Genomic DNA, 25,676 nt, shown 5'->3' with positions numbered 1-25,676 from the left:
GGTGTTTAGTGCATTTTCTCTGACAACAGCCACCTGCTGTGGCTAAAACAACTGTGAAGAAGGAGGAAACGGTGTGAGAGTTGATCAAAACTGTCAAGTTGTGGGCCAAACAGCTAAAACAATGAGCCAAAAGTCCCACTAAAGCTCTATAAAAGCTGTGGGGAGCTGCAGAGTCAGGTGATCATTCTCTGTAGGTTCCTCTTTCACATCGTCACATTGTCATTTGACACATTGTTGTGACAAAAATAGAAATTATAGCCACTTTAACTTTTTGCCTAAAACAGTCAAATTTAAAGATATTGAATATTGAGAAACAAACCCGGGGACAAGCACTCATTGTCCTCAGTGGCTTTACTTGATGGCCAGTGCTATTCTACCTTAATATGGTGTAAATGCAGTAAGAATATGACATCTCCAAACAAACAGATTTGGTCATAAAGCTACATCACAGGTGTAAAACAGAAATTTATTTTCATATTGCAACACTGTTATTGTGTATTATGGTTTGTGTACATATCTTTAGTTTTCCATAGAAGTGTGTGTTACTTTCTGCTGATTATTCAAATGATTGTCTGACAAACTTCCTTCTTTTAACAAAGGACAGACAGGAAGGAAGGCAACCTGCAAGATGACTTTAGTAATCATTGGCCCGTTCACACACAAATGCTGATGACATCTGAGAGGTGCACCGCTCCACTGAATCATCTATATGACTTTCTGTTGGTTTACGAGTTTGGACCTTTTTATACAGTCTATGGTTTGGAACAGTAGTCAAAATAGCTGGGGATGGCCTTTTGGAGAAGTTAAAGGATCAACCCACCAAAACAAACAGTGCCTGCTTCCCGGGGGATTTCCTGCTGAAATCCACCATCATCAATTTAGAACACTGTCTTGTCATTGAGAAGATACTATACACCTTATTTTTCTCCAAACACTATCTGAACAATTCTGACTGTGTTGCTAATTGACATAGTTTATTTTAATAGTTTGTTTTTGTGTGGTTGCAGGATGGAGGTGGGGTTGAGGTCGGGTGTGCTCATTTCCTTGTTTATTATTTTGGCAACTTAGTTGATGATGCATTTTATGGCGTAAATATTGTACATTTGCCTCTAACTTTTACTTGAGAACACGAACTTGAGAAAAAATTAAAGACTATTCATGTACTCCCTAAATAAATTCTCTTTTTTTGCTGCATGAATAATGGGAATGAACAAAAAATCTCTCACTTGACTTTGTTTCATGTGTCTCTTAAGTATATTATCCTATTGATATGTTGTTTACCTTTAGTGACAGCCTTCAGTGCCGCCCCTGGCTTTGACTGCGCCCCTGGTGGCCTTACATCATGGAGCATCAGAATCGCAAGGACACACACACACACACACACATACACACAGGGGGTGGATCAATATCTTATAGCATAATAACAGGTGATCATTTATTTGCTATTATGTGTCATGAATGACAGTATGCAAAGTACAAAGTTAAATATTTTTAAGATTATATGGATTTATATGACAATGACGCTGTTAAAAAACAGTGTGTTTAAATTATAAAATACATAATGTTTTGTCATTTTTTTTAGGTACAGTGTGTGTGTGTGTGTGTGTGTGTGTTACGTAGCTCTATGACAGCAGGCTTACTCAGTGGAGGGCTGGGCTTTGTCGTCAGCACAGCTCATATTTAATTAATGAGGAGGCAGCGGCCACGGAAAAAACTGGCTGCTTCTGGTTTCCAGGCATAAATACAAAGCGGAGCCGGTCTGAGGGAAAAACGGCACAAAGGAAAGCAGAGCACTCTGAGGTTTTAAAGCTGAAGACCAAGAGAGTCAGGTAACCAGCTGCCCTACTAAAACCATATGTTTCAGAATGACTAGCCTATTTCATAGCGGGACGGCGATGGTGAGTGCGGTGATTTAAATGTTAACCAGAAGAACGGGCTGTATCAGATATTACTGCGTGTGAACAGCTTATTTACTGGAGTTGTCAGCCGTGTGAACGACCGTGATACGTTATACTAAATGTCAGTGTTGATAAGACAGACAAACGCTGCACAAAAACAACCCGTGTAACCACACCGCCGGCAGTTCAGATATTAGTTACATTGATGGATATTAACGTTATAGGTCACTGTGTGTGTGCCTGCGTGTGTCTAACGGGACGAGCTGCTCTGGATGAAACAAGGTGGATTTATGGTTTTTCGCTTCATGTGTCTGCTTTAAAATGTGTTATAGGTTTTGTCGTGTCTCCACCACATGTTGTCTTTCACAGACTATTAGTCAGAGTAACTCGTTGAAGTTGTTTGCTTTGTTTCAAACTGCTGCCACTTCAGCATCCCAGCTTATACGTGGCAGGAAAGGCTTTTCCTATACAGCTTAGGTTTCCAGCAAGGCAGCATATAGGATGACACAGAGCCGACCACACACTTTGATTTCTCTGTCTTCAGTTAGATTTTTCATACAAAAGTTTTCATTCAGTTTAATTATTTGTATTTTTGTACCACTTTCATATAAGCCACACCTTGTAAAGACGCTGTAACAAATGGATGCATTAATGGTTAATACATAATTTACTAATGCTTTATGGATCAGAGAGAATCTATTAATAAAAAATCGAAAAAAGGTTTGGTTAGGTCAAGAAAAATTCTTTTAGCTGGTGTTTACCCTTGCTGTTTCACAGTTTTCTCACTTTCTAATAAGCCTGCACATATAAATATTAATAAGTCATTAATGGAGGGGTTTAAATCCATCAAGTCTGTAGATATAAATGTTAACAAGTTGTTAATAAAATAATAGATTTTGGTCCAAGTAAAGTGGTCAAAGTGTCCAACCAGGTTTCCAGATCCATAAAGCATTAGTAAATTATTTATTAACTCTTAACTCTTGGTACCCACATTTTGAATTTTAAGGGTTTCAGTTATGTTTTTTATTACAGAAATATATATTTAAAAGTTAAGCCTGCCTGCCGTCATTGAACTGACTTGCGTATATCTTTGGGACTACGACAATCATCTCAGGGCACTCTTTATCTGCACCAGCAAGAACATCCAGCGTGGTGTACAGTAGCACAGCTGTGGAGTGTGTGTGACGCTGTGTATGTGTGTGTTGCCTCAACTCCATCATTCCAGCTTGGGAAAATCAGAGCTGAGAGAGAAGTGTGGAATGTCTGGCCTTTGGCACGAGGCACCCAGACTACGCTGCATCTTTTTTTTTTTTTTTGGTTTGTTTTATGTAGGATATAGAAACGTTACCATGTTAATCCTCACATGGGACTGATAAAGGAAATGCAGATTTGAGTGTGGACACAGCTGGAAAGAGCAATGTCCACAATGAAGGGAAAAAGGAAAACAGTAAAGATGAGGGACGGTGGCTCAGACATAGTAATTGAAGATATTCCTGTGCTTTTTAAAGGCCAACGGCAGACGCACTGTACTGTGGACTGCCATTTCTAGGTCAATGGTAGCCCCCCTTCCTCCCTCCCTTCCTCCCTCCCTCTCACTCCACCCCACCCAGAGCTGTCTGTCTACCCAAGGCCACACATTAATCTGCGGCGGTGGTGTAAAGCGTGCATGTGGCGAGTGTATTAACCAGCCGTGCAATTATAAGCAACCACAGGGAGGGATGCGCAATCTGTCAGAGTGGCCAGTGTGTGAAGTGCTCAAACGCTGTCTACAAATTAAATCTGTAATTCATTTAAAATCTGTGTTGCTTACCCATTTAGCTGAGTGAACACTGATGTGAACATCTTTAAAGCTAGACAGTTATCTGACACAAGTCTTCTAACCTCATTTGACTTTTTTTTTATGTACAGTAAAAAGCCTCAACCAGCTCGGTCAGGTCATCCTGTTTCTGGAAGTAGAGCAAGGATTTCTGTTCCAAACTCACCAACTTCCATGGTGAATAGAGAAAAGATATACTACTACTACTTTTAACAAATTAAAAACACATTACAGTGGAGTTTTGATCCCTTTTAAACATCCTGTTTCTCTAAGATTTCTTGTCTGCACGTGTCTTCTGACAATAACTTTCTCCCGCAAAACAGCACAACATTAACAATATAAAAATATTTGCTAATGTGCCACTGATTCAAGTAGTCCCAAATAATGGCTAAAAGGGTTTTATGAGGAAAAGTGTGTGTCAAAAACAGTTGCCCCCTACGAAACATTTTTTACACCTTATGTATTTGCACTTTGTACCTTTATAGTATTTATATACTGGTTTTCTCCATTAGTCACAGGACATTTTCTGACATTTGATCAGAAGTGAATTGCTTGACTGCAGGTTATAAAATCATTATTATTCATATACTAATAAACCTGCTGCCAGTGTAAATATGTTAATTATATATTTATATTAAGATTCACACATACTGTATGTACTCAAACAAAGACATGCAATAAACCTAAAATCATATGCTCACGGTCCAGGTCGTGGACAGTGACTGGGAAAATGAGCTGTTGTGTTTTGCAAAAGGCAAACAAATTCAACAACAAATACAACATTTTACAGCAAACATAACAACCCCATCTACCTCTGCATCCTCCCTTTGTCACATACTACATGTGTTGTTTGCCACAAAACAGCTTCCCCCTGTGACCCTCATCTCTACCAGCTGCGGAATATGAAAAGGGTGCAGCCAGAGTACTGAAAGTACTGAAAATACCTACTAAAAAGAAATCACAGTTTATAAACCATCTGTTCTTTAACTAATTGCACAACTAGCAGCACAGGAAAGAAAACCTGTAAGCCTACAGATTCAGTTAACATGTATCACCCATAATTCACAGACAACAATCACAGCCTTTTGTTGGAGGTTTGTTTGTGCGACATTGTAAATAATCCCAATTTAACGACCTGTATCATTTTAGGTGATTCTGCTATAAATATTTAATTGTTACAAAAATAAAAAGTTGAACCAACATCACAATTTTTTTTTCTTTGAAGCCCAAGAATGAGTCTATTCATGTTGTTACAGTTCAGGCCAGATTCTGGGAATCCAACTGATGATTAACATCGTAGTTAAACTGTGTTTTTCCTTGTGCAGAGATTTAATGCAAGGCATTCATGGCTGAGATTAGTTTCGGAGAGAGAGAACTGGAACTGAATCTTGGCTTTTGTTTGCTATTTACAAAGACGTAATTCAGTGTAATTCTGTAGTTTAGCAGCAATGTCTTAGGAACTACAACTGTAGACTTTCCTAGGATTGTGGGATGGATAAATCAATTCACAAACTTTAAAGGGACAAAATAATTAGAATAAAATAATTAGAAAGGAAAGTCTTTAGTTCAGTGAATTAGATACCTGCCAAATCAATAAACCTCATTATATTAATGTACAAATCATTATCATAAATTATAAATATCTAATATTGCCACAAAGCAGTCAGGTTCATTGATTGGCAGCACTGCCCACAATGGCCTAATGCACCCATTATATTACGCTGATAGCTAACACAATATTAACAGTATGGCAAAATCTCAGACAGCAGCCTATATATTGTCATATTGCCACTTCTCAAGATCAAAGCCCGTTCAGCAAATCTGTACCATGTCCAACCCACAATCAGGACGAGGGTTATGAAGTCAGATCAGATGTTGTGTGTTGACCCGTGCAGATTATCAGGTTTAACCCACATCTGTGTTGGAGGTCAGCTATCAAGACAAGACTCTGGTAGACTTTGAAACAGACAGTTATAGAGATTTACAGAAATCCCTGAATGTGTCCTCTTGAGTTTGACACACGTTACCCGCACACATGTTTTCTTGCAGAGCTGGCTGGTCGTTTCCTATCTGACTCTCTCTGTCAGCGCTTGTTGAGCATGTGACCCCTCCAGCTGAGTTGACAAGACTGACAACTTGCTTACAACACAGTTTCTTAAACATCAAAGTTGAAAGTTGAAGATGGCCACCATCCTCTGCGACAGTAATCTGTATTTGGAGTGTACATGTACTTGTCGAGTTCTGGCCAATCAGGGGAAGATTAAAGGATTCATATAATTTAAGATAAACAGACATTGATGATGGTGATGCCATTAAGCAAATCTCATCAGCTATAAAAGAGATCTGTGTAGTCAGCGCTTGATTACTAACGCAAGACAACACAGCTCTAGAATCCAAATTATCTGTGCCTAAATTGTAGGTGTTTCATTTTTGGTCAGTTCAGTCAAATTATTTTTACTTGTCTCTTGTGGTATCTAGTCGTCCCAAGTTTTGAGATATCTTTGAGATTTCTGCCTGCCCCCCCAGTACAATGGAGTAATAAGATTGTGGGGTTCACATCTCTGAAATATTGCGTTTAACAATTTTTAATTTTTGTCTTTCCACAAACAGTGCCTGTGTTACTGTGTTAATCCACATACCTCACTGCAACAGTTTTCATAGTTTCAGTAAAAACTGTTTATAGCATTTTCTGTGGAGTGTCCAATATGTAAGACAAGTAAGATTGAAACTGTTTCTTAAAGAGCCACCAAAGTCCTGAAATGTATTTTGTTCAACACAGGATAATAACTTGCACAACGTATTACCTTTGATCTGAAACTTGTTCTCACAAGGAGCTTTATATTGACATTATTAATAATCTGTAAAATCATGACAACATATGGCAAACACAGATAAACTGCATCAACAGATGGAAGCAGTGACCAGTAGCTGAAATTATTATGATGACTGGTGATATAGGAGTGCATAGGAAGTAAGTAAGTGTCATATTAGTGTGCACCCTAACCCTAACTGGCATGCAAACTAATATGACACACCCATCTATAAGTGTTTGCAGTCATGCATTAGTAAGTATATTATTTTTCAAAGTATGTTATGTGTCATTTATAGAACATATAAACTCAAAAAGAGTTTTCTTTCTTACACCCAATCTTATTTCCTGCTGTGTGAGTGTCTGTAGCTTGCTGACGCAGTGTTAAAATGCCATTTTTAACTTGGGCCCTTGTCTCTACTTTGTCCTCAGACTCAATCGAAGAGGAGCTTGGACGGCATGCAAAGTTGTGAAATTTCCTCAGACAGCACTGATGATCCTCTTAGTAGCGGCTTACGCACTCATCGGCAGCCTCGAATAGTAGTGATTGGTGCTGGCTTGGCCGGCCTTGCTGCAACTAAGGTCCTACTGAAAAACGGCTTCACGGATGTCACTGTCCTAGAGGCTTCAGACCACATCGGCGGGAGAGTTCACAGTGTTCAGCACGGTGAGAGGATGCGTTTCTGTTTACCTCAGATTTTGTGTTAAACTTATATATAAATAACACCTAAACTGCATTTCTTTAGCTCTGTACCCATACCATAATCTAATGTAATCTAAACACCGAAACTGTGCCCTTTTTAGCAGCATCACTGAAACCAAATAATAACATGTAATCACACGCCAACTGTGTAAAATCTACAGTATATACCCTAAGTGCAACATGTACATGTATTTGGTACAATACAACTGTCTGTGCATGCATTGCTCATTTTGCTAAATTTACATGCATTTAAGTTAAAGCATGAAGTGCTGAAACCCATTCCCAGTAGACCTAGTGCACTGAAAATAATGTATCCTCTGCCTTTTGATTTTTTTCTAAAAATACAGCAATTTTATGGATTATTATATTATAGATTTGCCTCTTTTACCACTCCACATCAAAATGTCTAAATTCTATTTCATAGCTATGAGCATTACTTATGTAGTGGTAGATAGACCAGAGACTTCACATGAACAAGTACCAATTCATTTGTACTTTAACATGAACAAGTAACATAATTTACCAGTTAATGTAACACAAAACAACTGGTTGAAATATTTTTTCAAATTCATAAATTTACATTGCACTGAGCAATTGAGCAATTCTTCCCAGTAACGAGTTCACATTTTGCTCAGCTAGGTCCATACAAAGCACTGCTGATATATGATAAATATGATATATAATAACAAATTATTTCCCAATACAAGTTGGGGTAACATTACATTTAAGAGCCGTGCTGCAGAACCAGTATTATAATCTACATATATTATAATCTTACATATCAAAGTACAGTTTTTACACTTGTCTAAGATCACATTAACTTTGATTAGTAAGCACTGTTCATATTTGCTTGGAAAACACTCCAGTCTGCCAGCCATACATTCACACAATCAATATTGTTTCCCTGAATAACCTGTATGAATCCACTTATCGGATGCGTGTCTAGTTCCAAGAGAAATATCTCACTTGATCTGCTTGAGTGAGTTGTGTTTCCCCAACAAATTCCACTGAACTGCAGGAAGTTGCCTGCCACTGATTTCCATCATGAAAAACTCTTTCAACTGGCAAGAACAAACAAGTAGGGAGCAGCATTTGCTTTTGGCGTTGATATTGTACGCACATAAAAGAGGTCACGTGTGGTATGTCAGGCACACGCATAATTGTATCTGTTATGTAAATACCTATTTATGCTTGGACGTTACGTAATGATAAAAGCATTTAGTCAATGCTGCATTAGCCTGCCTTTATTACATAAATTAATATAAAACATGGACAGTGTCAGATGCCATCATCCTCAGGAAAAATGTTAAATTAATGGAACTCCGATGGGCTTCTGCAATTGCAGTATGTTAACTGAATTGACCTCCTTCTTGAACTGCCCAATTATTAAGTGTGATTGTGGCTTAAGAAAGCAGACTTATATACAGTTTCATTCAAAGCCATGAAGGAGATGTTATGTTCAAAGATATTATTTTTTCTTCAACTCACAATGATCTGTGTTGCTTTTTATTTTGTAGGAAAAGCAACTTTGGAGCTTGGAGCCACCTGGATCCATGGTGCCAATGGGAACCCAGTGTACCACCTGGCAGAGGACAACGGGCTGCTGGAGCACACCACGGATGGGGAAAGGAGCGTGGGACGCATCAGCCTGTACACCAAAAACGGTGTGGCTCATTACCAGACCAACATCGGGAAGAGGATCCCCAAGGACCTGGTGGAGGAGTTCAGTGACCTGTACAATGAGGTGAGGGGACACATGCACATAGACAGTAGATACACACATGAATTCACACTTAAATGCACAAATGGATGAAATTTTCCAAATCAAAATATGTATTTAAACCATAGTGCTGACCCCTTAACAAATTAATGCTCTGCAGCCAAACATCATTCAAACCTATAAAACTTTATTTCAAATTCCAGTGGAGATCCCAAATTTTCCACTTTTTGTTGGGGTGAACTTGGGTTCATGTGTATAAAATTATGCACAAAGACATGTTTCCGGTTGACGCAGCTATAAAGACATGGAGACTTGACTGTGAATATTACACACTGTGAACATCACTCAGCTTTAATAAAGAATTGGAACAGCCTGATTGAGGATATATAAAATACTGTCAGACAGTGTAGATTCAAATGATTTTAAGAACCTCAAAGCTACTGAAGGGTAAATAAAAGGGGAGACAGATGTGACATTCCCTCTGTTCCATACACCATACCACAGTATTACATATAACTTCAGCCATCTTTAGGTGAACCAGTAAAATGTCCACCAAAGCATGCTGAATTTAACAAACAATGGCCATTTTTGTTAGTCCAGTTCTCTGCTCTCTGCGCTGTAGCAGCCTCTTAGGCTGTTAGAGCTTGATTATTATACTGTAAGTAGGTCACGTCTGGAAAAGCAGTTACAGAGGGAAGGTATAGAACACACAGAAGACATTTTGTTTTCATTAACCCTTGGATATCTGTGTTTTCTGCATAACCGCCTTGGGTCCACATGTTGTCTCCTTTGGATAAAGCTTCTTAATGGAATTTCACACCCCAAACCATAACACTTTTAGACACTGTGTCGGTTTAAGCATCCTAGAATTGACATATTCTTGCTCGTGCTACATTTAGCAGCCCTGTATAGCCACCCCAGCCACCTTCCTCCAGTTTTCTTTCATCCAGTTTTCTTTCTTCATCATGCTTTCCTTTGATTGTTGTATAGACTGTGAAGCTCTCTGAGACAAATTTGCTACTTTGGAAATAAGATTGACTTGACTAGACATGTAAAGCCTCCAAGCTGGCGTCGACAGGGAGTGTTTTTTATGAAGATGACTCAGTATGCTCTGGGTTCTATTCTTTATGGTCTTAAAGGAGGAGTATGTCAGCACTTGAAAGATGGCATTTTCATAAAACTGGGCTGTCTATACAGTAGAAAGATGCAAATATTTTTGAAATCTGTCAAAAGAAAGCCTACAACTACCAGAATGCACTCCCAAACTTCCCCAACTCCTACAAACAGCTGGTCAGAGCTACAAACATTAGTCTATGTTTTCACACTGTAAAGTTACCGTGCTAGTAACAAAACACTGTCACACTTACTAGATGCTCAAAGACGTGTTTCACTCCTCTGGCTTTGGTTGTTGTTTTTTTCCAATTTCTTTTCGGTATCCTGAAATATGTTTCAAGCTCTCCCCTGTCCATATGTGGCCCAAAGCTTTGGTGTAATTCTGTTTCCATTGGTGCAAATTCACCTGCACATGTAAATACTGTTTCATCTCGTGTCGTGCACAGACCTGGCACGTCGCACATATTTGTTGTTGATTGTTGATCTTTGTTGTTGTATATTTTTATGTTGTCAGTTTATATATTTATATGTACACAATATTCTCTTCCGTTGCGTTACTTCTGCACGGCACAGACCCATAATAATGCACATGTATCTGTAACATTGTTCTTCCATTCCATATTTATATATTTCTACATTTATTTATGTTGACTGTATGTTTGTCTACGTGTAGCACCTTAACACCACAGCAAATTCCTCGTATGTGTAAAACACTACTTGGCAATAAAGCTCCTTCTGATTCTGATTCTGATTCTGATTCATAGCAGCACCACCAGTTGTCGTTGGCACAGGGCAGCTCTGCGACGTTATCCTCACTGGCTGTGGTGGCCTCCTCCTCCCCCATACGCCGCAATTCCTCCGGACTGTATTCTGTCTCAAGAAGCTCTGAAAGTCTGATTCCAGCATTACACTATTAAAATCGTTTTCTTCCATATCTACTGGAACATTTTGCCAGTGGTTGTTCTTGCCAGTTGATTTTGAACAGTAAGTTTTGATTTTGGAGCAGCGAGGAGCTGCCCTTCTTCTGACTGTCTGTAGAGGCGGGCAAACAAAAAAGGCAGAAGTACAATTTGAAATTCAAACAAAGTCTGCCAGATGACAGCAAATGACTGGGGTGCTCTGGGTGCAGGCAACATGGAGGGAAGTTAACCATTGTTCATTTACATATACTGCCTACATTTTAACGATACAAAGCTGGTTGAAAAACACCAAAGTTTCCCTTTAATCTTCTTGTTGAGGGAGGTGAGGGCAGAAGCACACTGCAACTGTTATTATGTGTACACATAACAATTATTAAAATTTTCTATTAATCTTTACATCATCTGATTTTTAGATACATCTTTAGGTCTATAAAATGTCAGAGAATAAAATACCTCTCAGAATTTCCCAAAACCGAAGTTAACAAATTCAGATTGCGACTTTTGTCCGACCAACAGCCCAAAACCAAAACATATACAGTTCTTTATTACAGAAGACCAAGAAAACCAGAAAATATTCATGATTCTGACAATCATCTATTGTCAATGTTTCAGTACTACAGCAACAAGATATAATCTCCAACACAAAGTCAACATAAAAGTTGTTTTATTATCAAGGGTTATAATGTCTAAACATAAACATGTGCTGCTCCACTTTGCCAAAAATGGCGCTCAAACTGAAAACATTCAGAACTTGTTCTGCATTACATTTACATTTAGCTGACGCTTTTATCCAAAGCGACTTACAATTGCTATGTATATCAGAGGTCGCACGCCTCTGGAGGAACTAGGGGTTAAGTGTCTTGCTCAGGGACACAATGGTAGACAATGTGTCACAGTGGGGAGTTGGACGCCGGTCTCCCACACCAAAGGCATGCATCTTATCCACTGCCCTATCACCACCACCCCATGTGTTGCAAGTCATGGACTTAATTAAAGTAATCACAGTTCAGATTCACACAGTTAAAGTTTATACATGTTCCTACATCCCTGCTGTTGTTTTGACCTGGCACTTTGTAGGAAATTATCACCTTTTAATGTCATGAAAAGACAACGTTACATAAACATAACACAGCATTTCTTCTTAGTCTCTTTTCCTACTGTTGTCTTTCTGTTTTCTTTTCTTTAACAATGTGCTGCTCTTGTAGCGGCTGGCAGCATTTCTTTTTAATGTTCTGTGACTTGTGCCTCCTGTAGGGTTTCTCCATTATGCCGCAGTTTCCATTTGAAACAATCAAGTACTGATCTGATTTGCCTTAAACTGAACTGAACTGGTTTCTTTTCCTTCCCTCTTCACCCCCCTCCTCTGTTTTCTTGACATCCTTCCTCATTCTCCTTCCTCTTGATTGCCTTCTGTCTTTCGCCTTTCGCTCTCCTTTAGGTGTACGAGCTGACTCAGGAGTTCTTCCAGAATGGGAAACCAGTTTGTGCTGAGAGCCAGAACAGCGTTGGCGTCTTTACACGGGATGTGGTGCGCAAGAAGATCATGTTGGATCCTGAAGATTCCGAGAGCACCAAGAAGCTCAAACTGTCCATGCTTCAACAATACCTCAAGGTGGGTGTCCATGTCCACCTGTGAGTGACACTGTGGCAACATATCAGTTCCCTTTTCATTTTCCCTCTAAAATTACAGCACATTTGTGAATTTGGAGGCGCTTTATAACCATACTGTTAGGACTGATTCACTGCTGGTGTTGTGCTGAGGCCCTGAGCTCATACAGACTGATAATCAGTGAAATGCATTCATGAATCATCAAGTCAGAAATGTGAAAACGTAGTTTTTAAACCTACAAATGGAATGAGATAGCAGATATTGGCCTAATCTGTCTGCCTGCTGGCACTGATAGCTAAGGGTTAATTAGACACTAATTAGCTTTTAATTACAAAAGGATTGCTTTGATAATTAGATAGTAATTATGAGGCTTTATTTACTTCCTCCTTTAATCCATGTAGCTTGCCAATGACAAATAATTAGCCTGGGGCTTTTGTTATTTCAAGCAGCGTTGTTTTTTAATGTTTATTCACTAAAGCACAGTTGAGAGTTGTGGTTTACTCAGATCTCTTTCCTGTTTTAACAGCAATACTTTTACTCTGAGAGCCTGAATACAATATGAAATAATATTGTTTATATTATGAGGGTGCAATGATAGAAAAACATGCAGGCTTAATTCAGATTAGGAAGGAAACATCTTGACTCTGTTTACTATTTTCTTAATGAATGCTTTAGTCTATAAAATGTGTTCAGATCACTTGTTTTGTCCAACCATCCATAATGAAATCATATTACATTGTCAATTGTATAAAACAGAAAAGCAGCAATTTGAGAAGTTGCAACCAGCTAATGTTTGGCTTGTTTGCTTGATAAACAATTAATATGAATAGTGGAAAATTTTGGGAAATCCGCTTTTTTTTAGATGAGAATATTGATACCACTGTCATGTGTAAATAATATTAAGCTAGAGCCTGCAGTCTATTAGCTTAGCACAAAGACTGGAAACAGGGGGAAACAGCTAGCCTGGCTCTGTCTGACGGTAACAAAATTGGCCTACCAGCACCTCTAAAGCTCACTGATTAGCACGTTATGTCTGTTCTATTTAATCCGTACAAATACTGAAGTGCAAAAACAACCATGTGCCGTTATGTTCTGGACTATTACTTGGCTGATAGCAGTAATTTCCTGGAATCTGGCAAATGCTCAAAGCCAGAAAGTGAATAATCATATTTCCCAAAATGTCAAAGTATTGCTTTAATGATTAATCTGTAATGTTGATATCAATTAATTTTCTTTTGATCCGGCTAATTAATTGTGAGAGGGTATAAACACAATGTACAGAGTTTGACCTTTAACATCGGAGGCTATGTTTTTTTTCTCGTCTTTTGTCTATTTGTCTGTAGATAGAGCTAAAACTGCTGCTCCTCATGATTATTAGGCTTGAAAACACCTTATTTGAATCTTTGGCTCGCAGGCATTTATCACTAGCCATTTAATACAGTATATTCATGTGAGTTTGATATTAGTGTATATTAATTTGAGCTCTCCTCCATACGCTCTCGCCCACACACATAGACACAGGAAACAGAACATGTTGTGAAATGCAGTAGTGAAGAGTCACCTTAACTACCACGGAACCTTTACCAGCATGGTGGTCACTATTAAATGAGGCAGAAACAGTAACGTATTTTTGCTTTGCAGTAACACACTACCAGTAGTTGTTCTCTAAATAAACACATGTTCCTACAGTGTGACTTCAGTAGGTGTAGGGAGTTTTAAAATGCCCGTTGGCAAAAGTGATCCAAAACAAATCGACTTTGGGTCTAATTTAAGATGTGTGCTCTCGTTAATAAGGCAGCAGGTAATGTGGCTGCAGGTATTGCAGTGGAAATGTAACTGACTGTTCTCCTGTTTCAGGTGGAGAGTTGTGAAAGCAGCTCTCCCAGTATGGATGAGGTGTCTCTGAGTGAGTTTGGCGAGTGGACGGAGATCCCTGGTGCACATTATGTCATTCCTGAAGGTTTCATGAAGATCATCGAGGTCCTGGCCCAGGACATCCCCTCCCACACCATCTGCCTTAGCAAACCGGTCCGCTGCATCCACTGGAACTACTCAGCCCAGCATCGGGAGGTGATCGCCAAGAGCAGCGACAACAACCATAATGAAAACAACCACAGCTGCCAACCTCACGAGGGTCACCCCATTTACATGGAGTGTGAGGACGAGGAGTGGATCACAGCAGACCACGTGATCGTGACAGCTTCTCTAGGCGTCCTCAAGCACAACCATGAGGCCATGTTCTCCCCCTCTCTGCCAGAGGACAAAGTGCTCGCCATCGAGAAGCTGGGCATCAGCACCACTGATAAGATATTCTTAGAGTTTGAGGAGCCCTTCTGGAGCCCGGAGTGCAACAGCATTCAGTTTGTGTGGGAGGACGAGGCCCAGCTAGAGCAGCTGGTCTACCCTGAGGAGCTGTGGTACAAGAAGATCTGCAGCTTTGACGTCCTCTACCCGCCCGAACGCTATGGCTACATGCTGAGTGGCTGGATCTGTGGGCAGGAGGCGCTGTACATGGAGCGCTGCGATGACGAAACAGTGGCTGAGACTTGCACTGAGTTGCTGAGACGTTTTACAGGTCAGGACAAGCACACACAAGGACATCTGAGCATTGCGGGCAAATGCTACCAATCATACATCCTGTTTACACCATAGAGGCTTGTGTGGGTTATCTACGTTGATTTCTCCACAGGGTACCATTATTTTGTGTCTCATTTATTCCCACTTTCATATATTTCACTTCTCTGACTGTTGTATTGAATCATTTATCCAACCAAAAAGATCTCTTAATGAATATTAATTATAAAAGACACTGCTTTAAATAATTCTGACGTCTGTTGATTTTTATGACAAAAGACAAGATAAAAGACAAGATCCACTTGTGTCTTCCTACTCTATTCTTGTTAAGCTTTCACTAAGAATCAATAATCTAAATCTAACACTATAGCCTTGGAAGGCCGAGACAGAGCCTTCCAGCTCAATGACTCATAAAAACCATAACTGGGATCATTGCGTCTCAAATAAAGGAAACGGCATTAGACTCAACTGTGACGTCAGTAGCTTTTTGCATGACAAAATGGTTTACAGACAAAACAGCTGAATGACTCAGGTGTGTGTTTTTGTGTCCTAGAAAGCAGGAGCTACCATGGTGCTGCTCCTCACCACCACAAAAGAACAACACACTGAGCAGAGGGATTGATCAAAGATTACTTACTCTAACTGACATTTAACACCCCCCCCCCCCTTTCTTGTGACACACAGATGACATGGGTGCTATATTTTCTCTGAGGCTAATTCACTTCTTGTGCAACAGGGAAGTTTTCCCTGGAACTAAAGAAGACATAGATGTTTCAAGGTGATTGCAACATGATATGTGTTTCATCACATCGCTGTAGGTTGACTCATTGTTTGTGGTTTGGCAACAGATTAGGAGTGTGACTCAGACTATTACCCGGTAAAGTGATTGCCTCTGTGAGTGCAGAATCTTTGACTTCACGATGAGGTCAGTGGACTTCCTTGCTAGATAAAGACTGTACATCACACAGAGAAACTACACACACACACACACACACACACACACACTTTACTCATTTAGGTCAGTGTGGTTTAATCTCCTCAGCTGTTGCTTAATTACATATAGACTCACTGGTGCCTCTCTGCTAACAGAGGAGCACGAGTTGATTAGTGTGGGCAGATTGGACATCCCAGTAAAAAGCCTCAATTCACAGCCGCCGCATTCTTAGTTTGAACTGGTTTGATTCGGGGTCGCTGTTAAGTTTCTCCCTCTACTGTCTGTGCTGAGTCCCTCTTTGTCTGCCTGTCCACAGGGAACCCTGACATTCCAAAGCCCTGGCGTGTCCTGCGCTCCTCGTGGGGCAGTAACCCCTTCATGCGAGGCTCCTACTCCTTCACCAGGGTGGGCTCCAGCGGTGGGGACTGTGAGAGGCTGGCCATGCCGCTGCCTTATGCCAACAGCACTAAGGCTCCGGTAAGTCAACCACAAGACAACACGGGGTGGACACAATAATAAAAACACCTCTACCATATAATCCAATTCAATAGCCCTGACAATAATTACTTTAGAGTGTTAAGACTGTGTCAAAAAGGTATCACCTCACCTCACCTATATAGTGATTGCTAGGCCAAAGTTAGTAGTGTTGGTACCACATTATTTAGTTGCCTGTTTTTGCTATATTGTCCACCACACTGTAAGGTGTATAGCATAGTTAATATGCGAACACTGTGAGCTGTTAGGGAAATCTTTAAATTAAGATGAAAAGGACACAACTTTCTCTTGTTTTGGGGTATCAGATAGTAGAAATAAATTGTATTGTAACTGAAAGTCAGTCACCAAAAAGGTTGTGTAACGCAAAATTTTGCACAGCTGTAATTTCTTAGGAGGTTTTCTGGAAAGAAAATGCAATATGGTGCAAATTTTAGGGAAAATTAAGGCAAAGTCCTGGGACAGTAATTTGACAGTTGAGTGGGGAGCTTATAACTAGTTCATCTAGTTCAGTATTGATTCATTATTAATTTATTACTAGAAACTTTAGTCCCAGTACATGTTGAATTGTATGATTGCCTGTAGACAAAATTCACATTGTTGCATGTTCAGCTGATCTGTGTAGTGGTAGTGACTAAAAGTTTAGGTTAAGGTAGCAGTTAATTGAAAGCTCTTTTATAAAGACAGGAATCTCTATGTGTCTCTCTGTCTGTTTGTATTTCGAGAATGTCAGGAACCGTTGATCCAATCTACTTCAAAACGTGGCGGGTGTGTTGCTGCGGATCCAAGGAAGTGCAGTGTCGCGTTTGAACCAAACTTCTATAAATATAGTCAAGTGCACAGCGGAGCAACGGTGGGGAATGCTCACTCGGGTGGGGATTATGCTGCTCCGATGTGGTAGTGAATTGTTGAAACGGAGTTATTGTCATCACGTTGGTTTGATATATGTTAGAAACAAATGCGTTGAAACAGAGTTGTAAGAGTTTTATGTTAAGTTCTAAGAAGGCTATCTAGCAGAATAATATATAGAATATCTAGAGTAATTGTTGCTGTCTTGACTGAGATTATTTCAGCACCAGCTGCTATTAAGTATGTTTTATTTATTTATCCCGTGGGACGCCTATTGCCGACCACTGCTGTAGGTGAAACAAATGTGAGATGCACATTTTGAACAAAAAGCACAGGGAGGCGTCACATCGGCCCCTGAGGGTACTGCACTAGTTAAATAATTAGAGGTTTACCGATACTGTCTCCATATCCTCCATAATTAGTACCAAATTACACAGTTCTTTCTAGAAACCTTACTATTAATTCACAGTAATGCATCGATTCCTTTGTAGGAAATTAAAGTATACTAAGGGCCCCTTTCATTCATTGAACTCTGAATGTTGAAGAACAATTTACATGCAGATCAAATACATGTGGTATCAGGGGGGTTATGGGGCCTGATTGCTGGCCAGCAGTCTAGACCATGAAACCTGATGCTTTCTGGGTGAAGGGGGGGGTTGTGTGCTTACTTGACACTGCTGAAGGAACAGCATGACCCCTCCGTTGAAGTCCTTCAACACTGTCAAACTGAAATGTTAAGCCCTCAGGAAAGTTACAGTAGCCTCCTACATGAAGAGCCCCTAGTGGGTGCGGGATTATATCTATGTTCCCAGGGTCCTGTGTTCCCAGGGCCCTGACCCCCTGACCCCCTAAACCTAACCCTACAACTGGGGAACATAGGACCCTGGGAACATAGAATAAGCCTGTAGGGGCTGCACGTGTGGCGACCGGCAGCACAGTAGATGATGCTGAATAAAGTCCTATTGAATCACTCTTTCCACTATGTCCTGTTGTTTGCTGTTGTCCATCAGGTGTTTTGTTTGTTTTTGTATGACCCTGGCTGCAAACCAATTTCTCTGTAAGGTACAATAAAGAAGCTTTGAACTAACTAGGGAATCAGTGATGGAAACATAAAAGCAGTGTTGCTTCCAAAAGTATGTCAAGATGACATTGGCGGATCTTGTTTTGAATCTGGTTTTCTCCTCTAAAATCTTTTCTCCTTTCCTCTCTACTCATTTTCCCCTTGCTCCCACCCTCCCTCCACCATTCTCAGCCTCTACAGGTCCTTTTTGCGGGAGAGGCCACCCACAGAAAATACTATTCCACTACCCATGGTGCTTTGCTGTCAGGACAGAGAGAGGCCACTCGCCTAATAGAGATGTACCAGGACTTGCACAGAGCTGAAACCACAAAGCCTAATATGTAAAAAAAACACACACACACACACACACACACACAAAAAACGAACCTCCAACTAGTGAAAAAAATACAAAACTGATGAGTTTTAAGATTTTTATCTTGATGATTAATTTATACTTAAAAGCATAGCTTGGGCATTATTACATTGATAACAAATGAGTATTGTTTCTATTGTACTGTAGATTTGAATCATGCTAAATTTTATTTGAGATGTACTGTTCAGAAGTTGCCAATGGTGCTGTCATTTCTTGTCTTTATCATTCTGTCATTCTGTTTTTGTTTTTCTAATCAGTAATTTAATGTTTATAATAACAGCATCTGTAATTTAATTTGTTTTTGTAAGTGCCTTCTGTACGTACGTTTATGTTATTTCAAAAATAATGGAAGTACTAAATCAAATTTGAGAAGGTTTTAACAAAATAAAAGTTCTATCATCATCCAACACAACCAGTTTTGTCTTTTAATTCATTAGAATATTAAAACACACTAGTGATATCTCCTCTTAATCATCTTCTGTCCTAATGAATATTTTAATGTACAACCACAGGCAAGGGCTGTTTCCATACTATCAACATTTTGGTATCCTTTTGAATTTATGAGAGAAAAGCAGAAAGTGAGTGCACATGGAAAGAAAAGAAAAGGCTCTAAAAGCCATGTGCCAAAGTGACAGATGGTGTTAGAACAAGCCTCAACCCAGTCCTCACTTCTGTTGGACAGCAGTGTTAATCCGCTTCTATAGTGGCAAACACGATCAGAGGCTGAAAAGAACTGGGATGATGCTGTATTTTTTATGTTCATACTAGTTTCCTCATATAAGGGGCGATAAAGTAGGACATTAATACGTTTTCTGTTTGTTTTGTTTTTTACATGTTCTTAGTGCAGAAGCCAAAACAAGTTCATGCCCCCCACCACAGCAAAAGTAGATTTAATTTTTATCTGTCATTAACAATACAGGTGAAATAAACAAGATTCAGGTTAGCAAAATAGTCTTGCTTGCATCAGTGCACTTTCGTTTGTTTTTGCCACTGTGAATCATATTCATGCAACTTTAGGTCCTCTCAACATCCACAACCCCCCGAAGTGGCTTCATGCCCCCCAGGTTGGGAGCCACTGTCTTGGTGACTAGACTATATTTGTCATGTGCCGGTGGCAAAATAATAATAATAATAATAATAATAACAACTTTGATTTTTATAGCGCCTTTCATAATGAAAAACAAAATTTTCTTCAAATCTCCTACATTTTCCTACATTTACCATTTAAAATTAGAATATTTTGGTTTCTCTGTAGCGCTTCTCTGTAGAGTCCCTCTCACTTGACTAGTCAAACAAAAAAAGGGATACTTATTATTAAGTCGTGCAACAGACAGCTCTTTGAAAAAGATTTTAAAAATTTTTTTAAGTATCAGTAAATGAATGCAGAAGAAGCTGAGATATCCTGGGTTCTAGCCCCCAATAGGTCTGGTAAATGCCCATGTCTTTCAAACTCCACACCCATGTCTGTACAGTTAACTGCATTAGTCTCAATAAAAGTATTTCTTTATTATTTAAAGGATCTTTTTCAGTCCACATCTACACTAATTCTGCAAGTATATCAAGCACAATAAATAGACCATAAAGATGTGACTTTTTCATGTGCAAGACATTTACAGCAACAACAACTCGTTCCAACGTGTGTCTGTTGGAGCTGCACAAAGACTTTTAATTTTGTCTGCTTGATAGTCTACATTGAGGTCCATAAGTGTTGGCCCTGAGAGCTCAACACACTGCAACTTAAATTCATAAAACATCATCACCTATTGGACAACCCGCGCAGCATTTACAAAAAATGCAGAAGCACTGCAAGTAGCGCAGACGACTATGGATACTTTTTCTAAAGGAAAGGTGATGAACACACTTGCTGTTGTGATTTGTGACTCATCAGGCCATGGCTCATAAAGTTATTGATGTCACCTATCCATCAGTGGTGTTGGATAATGAACTAAATTGTAGGGATTTTTTGTGAGACAACAAGCTCCCAGTCGTCTCAGGCTATTTCAACTATGTTTTTTAATAAAATAACATAAGTTGGAAAAAACTCTACCAGTCTAGTTAGATTTTTTCAACCTGTTTCTAACAGGAATCACCAAGTGAAGACTTGAAATTCAAAGAAGCAGAAGATGAATTTAAAATAAATTTAACAATACAGTTATTAAAATATTTGAGCAAAGGATTCCTCTTTTAAGTCTGTTAAGATTTAGGTGCTCTCTGGAGCCTTGATGTGGCAAAACTTTGGTTATCCACAGTAAGATGTAACTGGAGCTTCATCTGCATCTGACACCTCACAGTGTGAAGGGCACAGAAACAGCCGAGCCTGCCAACAATCTTCATCCCACAGCCAATCAGAGCTCGAGTTACATTTCATGGCAGATTTGCCACAACATGGTTTAGCGCTTTACCCCTTGAGCTCTGAGAGAAGACATGTACACAGCTGTGTCTCATTAAGACAGGACAGAATTAATAATTAATAGCTTAATTTGTCACTGTAGCTACTATAGAAAAACACAGTGCTGATATATCACCGCCCTATAATTATTATGGGTAACATATTAGACATAGATTAAAATTCCAGCAGACACACAACATTAGCATCCATTTCAGGTCAAGTTTTACTTCTACTTATTAAGGACATGTTTGTATTCTTTACCAGGTAGAACTTCTTTTGCTAAGAACATCTGCCTGAAGCTGCTGCAGAAAATGAGGTTGTAAAGTATTTGTGAGGCATAAAACCAAAACAATGAGCAGCAAGAGGGATTATTGTGGATTGTGATTGTGTGTATAAGGCTTTACAACTGAAACCCTGTTTTCTGTGGGCAGTGTACTCACCCTCCTCCTTCATTCAGACAGTTGGAAAGCAGAGAGGGAAACACAGGGACAGCGTTCTGGCAGGAGGCCTGGTCCAGCAGGGGAACACGAGAGGCTGCAGAGGATTTAACCCTTCAACTATAGCTATCACCAGAAGATAAAGTCATCTTTTGTTTGCCCGTTATGGTGAAACAGAGAGATCATTACATAGTGAAATGTTTTAATAGATGTATTTTCAAAAAGGTAATGCTGCTTTTAGGTGTTTTCTTGTCAATTTATGAAGTTACAGATGAGTTTACCAAGACATTGCACTCAAACAACTCATAACCAGTGGTAAACTTGTACAAATTCAATTATACAGTTTACAAGCCACGTTTGATAACATATGCTTATTTTGTTTTTATGTAAAGCGCTTTGAACTGCTATTGTATGAGATAGTGCTATACAAATATTTATTGAATTATATGAATTATATTATATTTATTTTTGATAAACTAATCCTTTAATAATTCTTTGTTTACACATGATCATGAATTGTATTAATTAATTTTAAAAATATTAGAAGTAGTTATTGTACCATTTGTAAATAATTTATTATTAGACATTGACATATCATTTAAAATTACTTACTCATTACTTTTGCTACTGTTTGTAGATTATTATTTAATTGCAATTTTTTGGTTCCCCCAAATTAAACAAATATACTAAGAAACAAAACTACTTTCACTTACCTGTAGTGTAATCTCTTTTAAGGACTATGTTCCAATAATAACAATAATGTGATGGTTGAAGAAGGTCATAAGGTAAGGGCGTATCGGACTTTGTGGGGCTTGTGGCTTGTAAATACAACTCAAGTTCCTTGTTATTTCCAGAAGACATGAAGCCATGCACATTACCCCGAACATGTTTCCCAAAACAAACCACCCACACCTACATGTCCCACAGAAAACAGGTCAAGGCTGTGTCACCTTGCCTGCTTGTTGGTTTCGCATCACCGTATTATGTCAGCGCTGCATCCGCCATTACTGTACTGTTCTTCCCTCTCAGGTGAGGATGAACACTCAATGCTGCCCTCGCAGACAAATATCAACAAACAGGATGCTGAGAAATGAACAATGTACTCAGGGTGTGACGCTGAATAACAGAGAAGTTAGGATTTCAGTAACTTTGGAATATAGGTTCACACTATTTATGCTTGGTATGTATTTAAGTGTGCATACCAATTATATATATAAAAATATTAAACCATTATTTATAGATTTTTTTCAACAGTATACAACATGCTGTTAAAGCTGCATTAATCGTTTTATGGCCACTGGGGGGCAGAGCAACTTCAAAACAAGACACAGGTCCACAGGGCCTTTCTCATTTCCTAAATTTGTGTCTCCTCGCCTCCTCGCTCCTCCAGGTGCATTTCAGGAATTGACATGTCCTTCAAGATGGTGCGTTGAGATCGATTTCCAGGTCACAGCCTCGAGGATCTAGGCGGCGAGGAGGCACATATTTGGGAAATGAGAAAGGCCCAGACATACAGTGTGTGTTATTATGGCAAAATATTTGCCATATTAGTGTTTCTAGTCACCTGATCAATGCATTTCCAATATCCACTTTCCTTTTACTTCTCCAGCTCCTACAAAGAAAACCTCAGTCTTTATTTGCTACAGCATATTTTTTGAGCTTGTTCACGAGCTTCTGTTGTTGCTTTCATGTTAGCCGTTTTGTGCTAAGCAGCTACCATACAGTGAGTTACCGCAGACCTTTTTCATGGCAGCCATCTTGCCATCATAGCAGGGAAAGGACCTGTGCTCAAGTCAAAATGGCAAGACAGGTCAAAATGTCTGATGGGAGCAAAAAGAGACTAAAGGTTGTTGGTTCTGCTGCAGAGTTGGGTAATAATTTGTTGCTCCAGGTGACACAGTCTGTGCTTCAATATACCTGTATACAGTCTATAGTTCCAACTGCAGGATACAGGCTTAATCAAAGACATGCCAAAATTACAAAGAGATATTTTCTCACGTAACTACAGTATAATGGTATCTGTCATATTGTATGTGGTATATAGTATCGGTCTTATTTGCCAAGGTTTCGAGACATCAGATTTCGGCTGAATTAATTTTCATTTGTGGTGCTTACAGCATTCAAAGCTTTATTTCATTCAACTTCATGTCATAAGCTTTGATGTGTAACGCTTTCTTTCTTGATTGCCTATGTGATTTTGTTTTGGCCTTCTTGCACCTTAGCATTGTGTTGTGAGTGCAGAGGTTTTCTCAGAAGGAGCTACATTGAAAAACTATATTTAAAGGAATTCATCATCACTACTTTCAGGACACCATGTCATAGTTCTGGATAGGAGTTCTTGAAACGAAGAATAAATTCATTTGAACCTTTAATCGCAATCTACAATTTCCTTTCAAATCCTTTTAAAAAGCAGGTGAAAGTATGAGCAAATACAATTTAAAGCAGTTTTATTGATGACAACAAATGAGTGAAAATGAGTAAAACATTTCCATCTATTGCAGTCATCGCAGAAGGCTGATCGTCTTTTGGAAACGTTTTTTTCCCCAGCAACAGAATCCTTTTTGTCGTTTAGCAACATAGATGAAGTTCATGAATAAATTGACATACCTGTCGATGGCATTCAAAGATTAAGTAGTACAAAGACAAACTGCACACTTAACTGCCCAGGTAAGTGTTGAGGTAATGTGTAAAATACTATTCAGATGAATGGGCAGAGTACAATCATTCATACATAAAATATGTACAGAGAGTACATGAACACTCACTGTTTTTCAATTGCACAGTATGATACATGGGTGTAACTGCAACAGAGGAGGAGTAAGACTCGATTCTGAATATTAAATAATGAAATTAACATATGAATGACGAAGCACCTTGGTTTATAAGTGATGCTTCAGTAATAATCAATTCAATAAATCTTCAATAAATAAATTAGATATGATTCTGTTTTATATGTGGAGGCCTAAAGTTATTCTGGCCCCTCTAATCTGCCGTTTCAGAGCGTACAGCCTCTGCAACATCTTCAGCAGGTCCGTTTTTCACAATAAAGCAAATGTACTGTTGCTATGAGCATGAAATCTTTAGTATAACGCAAAGTTAAAACAAAGACAGTAACACATACAAAGGTGAGCGTAAGGTCATATTGGCAATGAACCGAAAAAGCACTTAACTGTTGGTGAATCGGTATCAATCTTTAGCTTCCCAACCAATGAAATATGAGCTATGGTGTAAGAGAAAAGACGCTGCTCAGTCATAGAAGTTCATATGTAATTGCTGTGTTTCCAAAATCTTCTTTCCATGAAACCGAACATGTAAGAAACAGTTGGCTTCTTACCACAGAAACAGAAAACGCCGCCAGGCATCCTGCCGACAGAAACCAGTGTCGTTTCTGACTAAACTGACCGACGACGGACCAATAAAAGTGTTCAGGAGAAAAAGTGCATCACATTTTGTCAAATACTGAGAAATAGCTGAACATTAGAAACAACACTCTTATAATAAACATCTGAAATATCTTCTTTTTTTTTTCTCACTAGTGCAACAACAGACTGGATCAAATAAAGTGAAACGTTATTAACCTGCAGGCAATCAAAGCTCTTAAAACATCTAATAGATTTCACAGTAGCAGAACAGTTAAGAAGGCAACTTAATGATTGATGCTTGAACACAAACATGCCAACATTATACACATCGCTCTTTTTTTTATAGAAATAAATAGCTGAATTATCATCTTTATCCTCTTCTTAAATAATTTCCATCTCTATATGACTCTGATGCACATTTAATATAAAGTATCTAATACACAACTGCAATTTCAACACTACTGTTATACATAATATAATTCTCTATCTTTCATTCAACTTTGGAGAGAAAAGGCTTACAGAATGTAACCTGTAAACTTTCATTTTTCCACTCATAAGTATAACCTTAATATTATAACATCAAATGTTGGTCCTTTTTTTTTTTCTTGTTTTTTTTTT

General features: G+C 39.0%; 1 protein-coding gene across 3 annotated transcripts; it reads left to right on the top strand.

Annotated features, from left to right (window-relative positions):
* Window positions 1-1,717: 1,717 nt before the first annotated feature.
* On the top strand, window positions 1,718-19,279 carry smox (spermine oxidase). 3 transcript variants are annotated; one of them, XM_046048291.1, is made up of 7 exons: window positions 1,718-1,829; window positions 6,956-7,190; window positions 8,744-8,970; window positions 12,418-12,591; window positions 14,446-15,163; window positions 16,413-16,573; window positions 18,690-19,279. In XM_046048291.1, the coding sequence occupies exons 2-7, from the start codon at window positions 6,983-6,985 to the stop codon at window positions 18,840-18,842; spliced, it is 1,641 nt and encodes a 546-aa protein (XP_045904247.1). In that variant the 5' UTR covers window positions 1,718-1,829; window positions 6,956-6,982; the 3' UTR covers window positions 18,843-19,279. The 3 variants fall into 3 exon arrangements, with proteins under 3 accessions (XP_045904247.1, XP_045904248.1, XP_045904246.1); XM_046048292.1 differs by lacking the exons at window positions 1,718-1,829; window positions 18,690-19,279 and adding exons at window positions 3,817-3,891; window positions 15,847-15,940 and having other exon boundaries at window positions 16,413-16,554; XM_046048290.1 differs by lacking the exon at window positions 1,718-1,829 and adding an exon at window positions 3,869-3,891.
* The last annotated feature ends 6,397 nt before the right edge of the window (window positions 19,280-25,676 follow it).

The sequence above is a fragment of the Micropterus dolomieu genome, linkage group LG04, assembly GCF_021292245.1.
Source record: "Micropterus dolomieu isolate WLL.071019.BEF.003 ecotype Adirondacks linkage group LG04, ASM2129224v1, whole genome shotgun sequence".
NCBI classification, from domain to species: Eukaryota; Metazoa; Chordata; class Actinopteri; order Centrarchiformes; family Centrarchidae; genus Micropterus; species Micropterus dolomieu.
The sequence above is the reverse complement of the archived record's forward strand: the minus strand, read 5'-3'. Positions and strand labels throughout refer to the sequence as shown.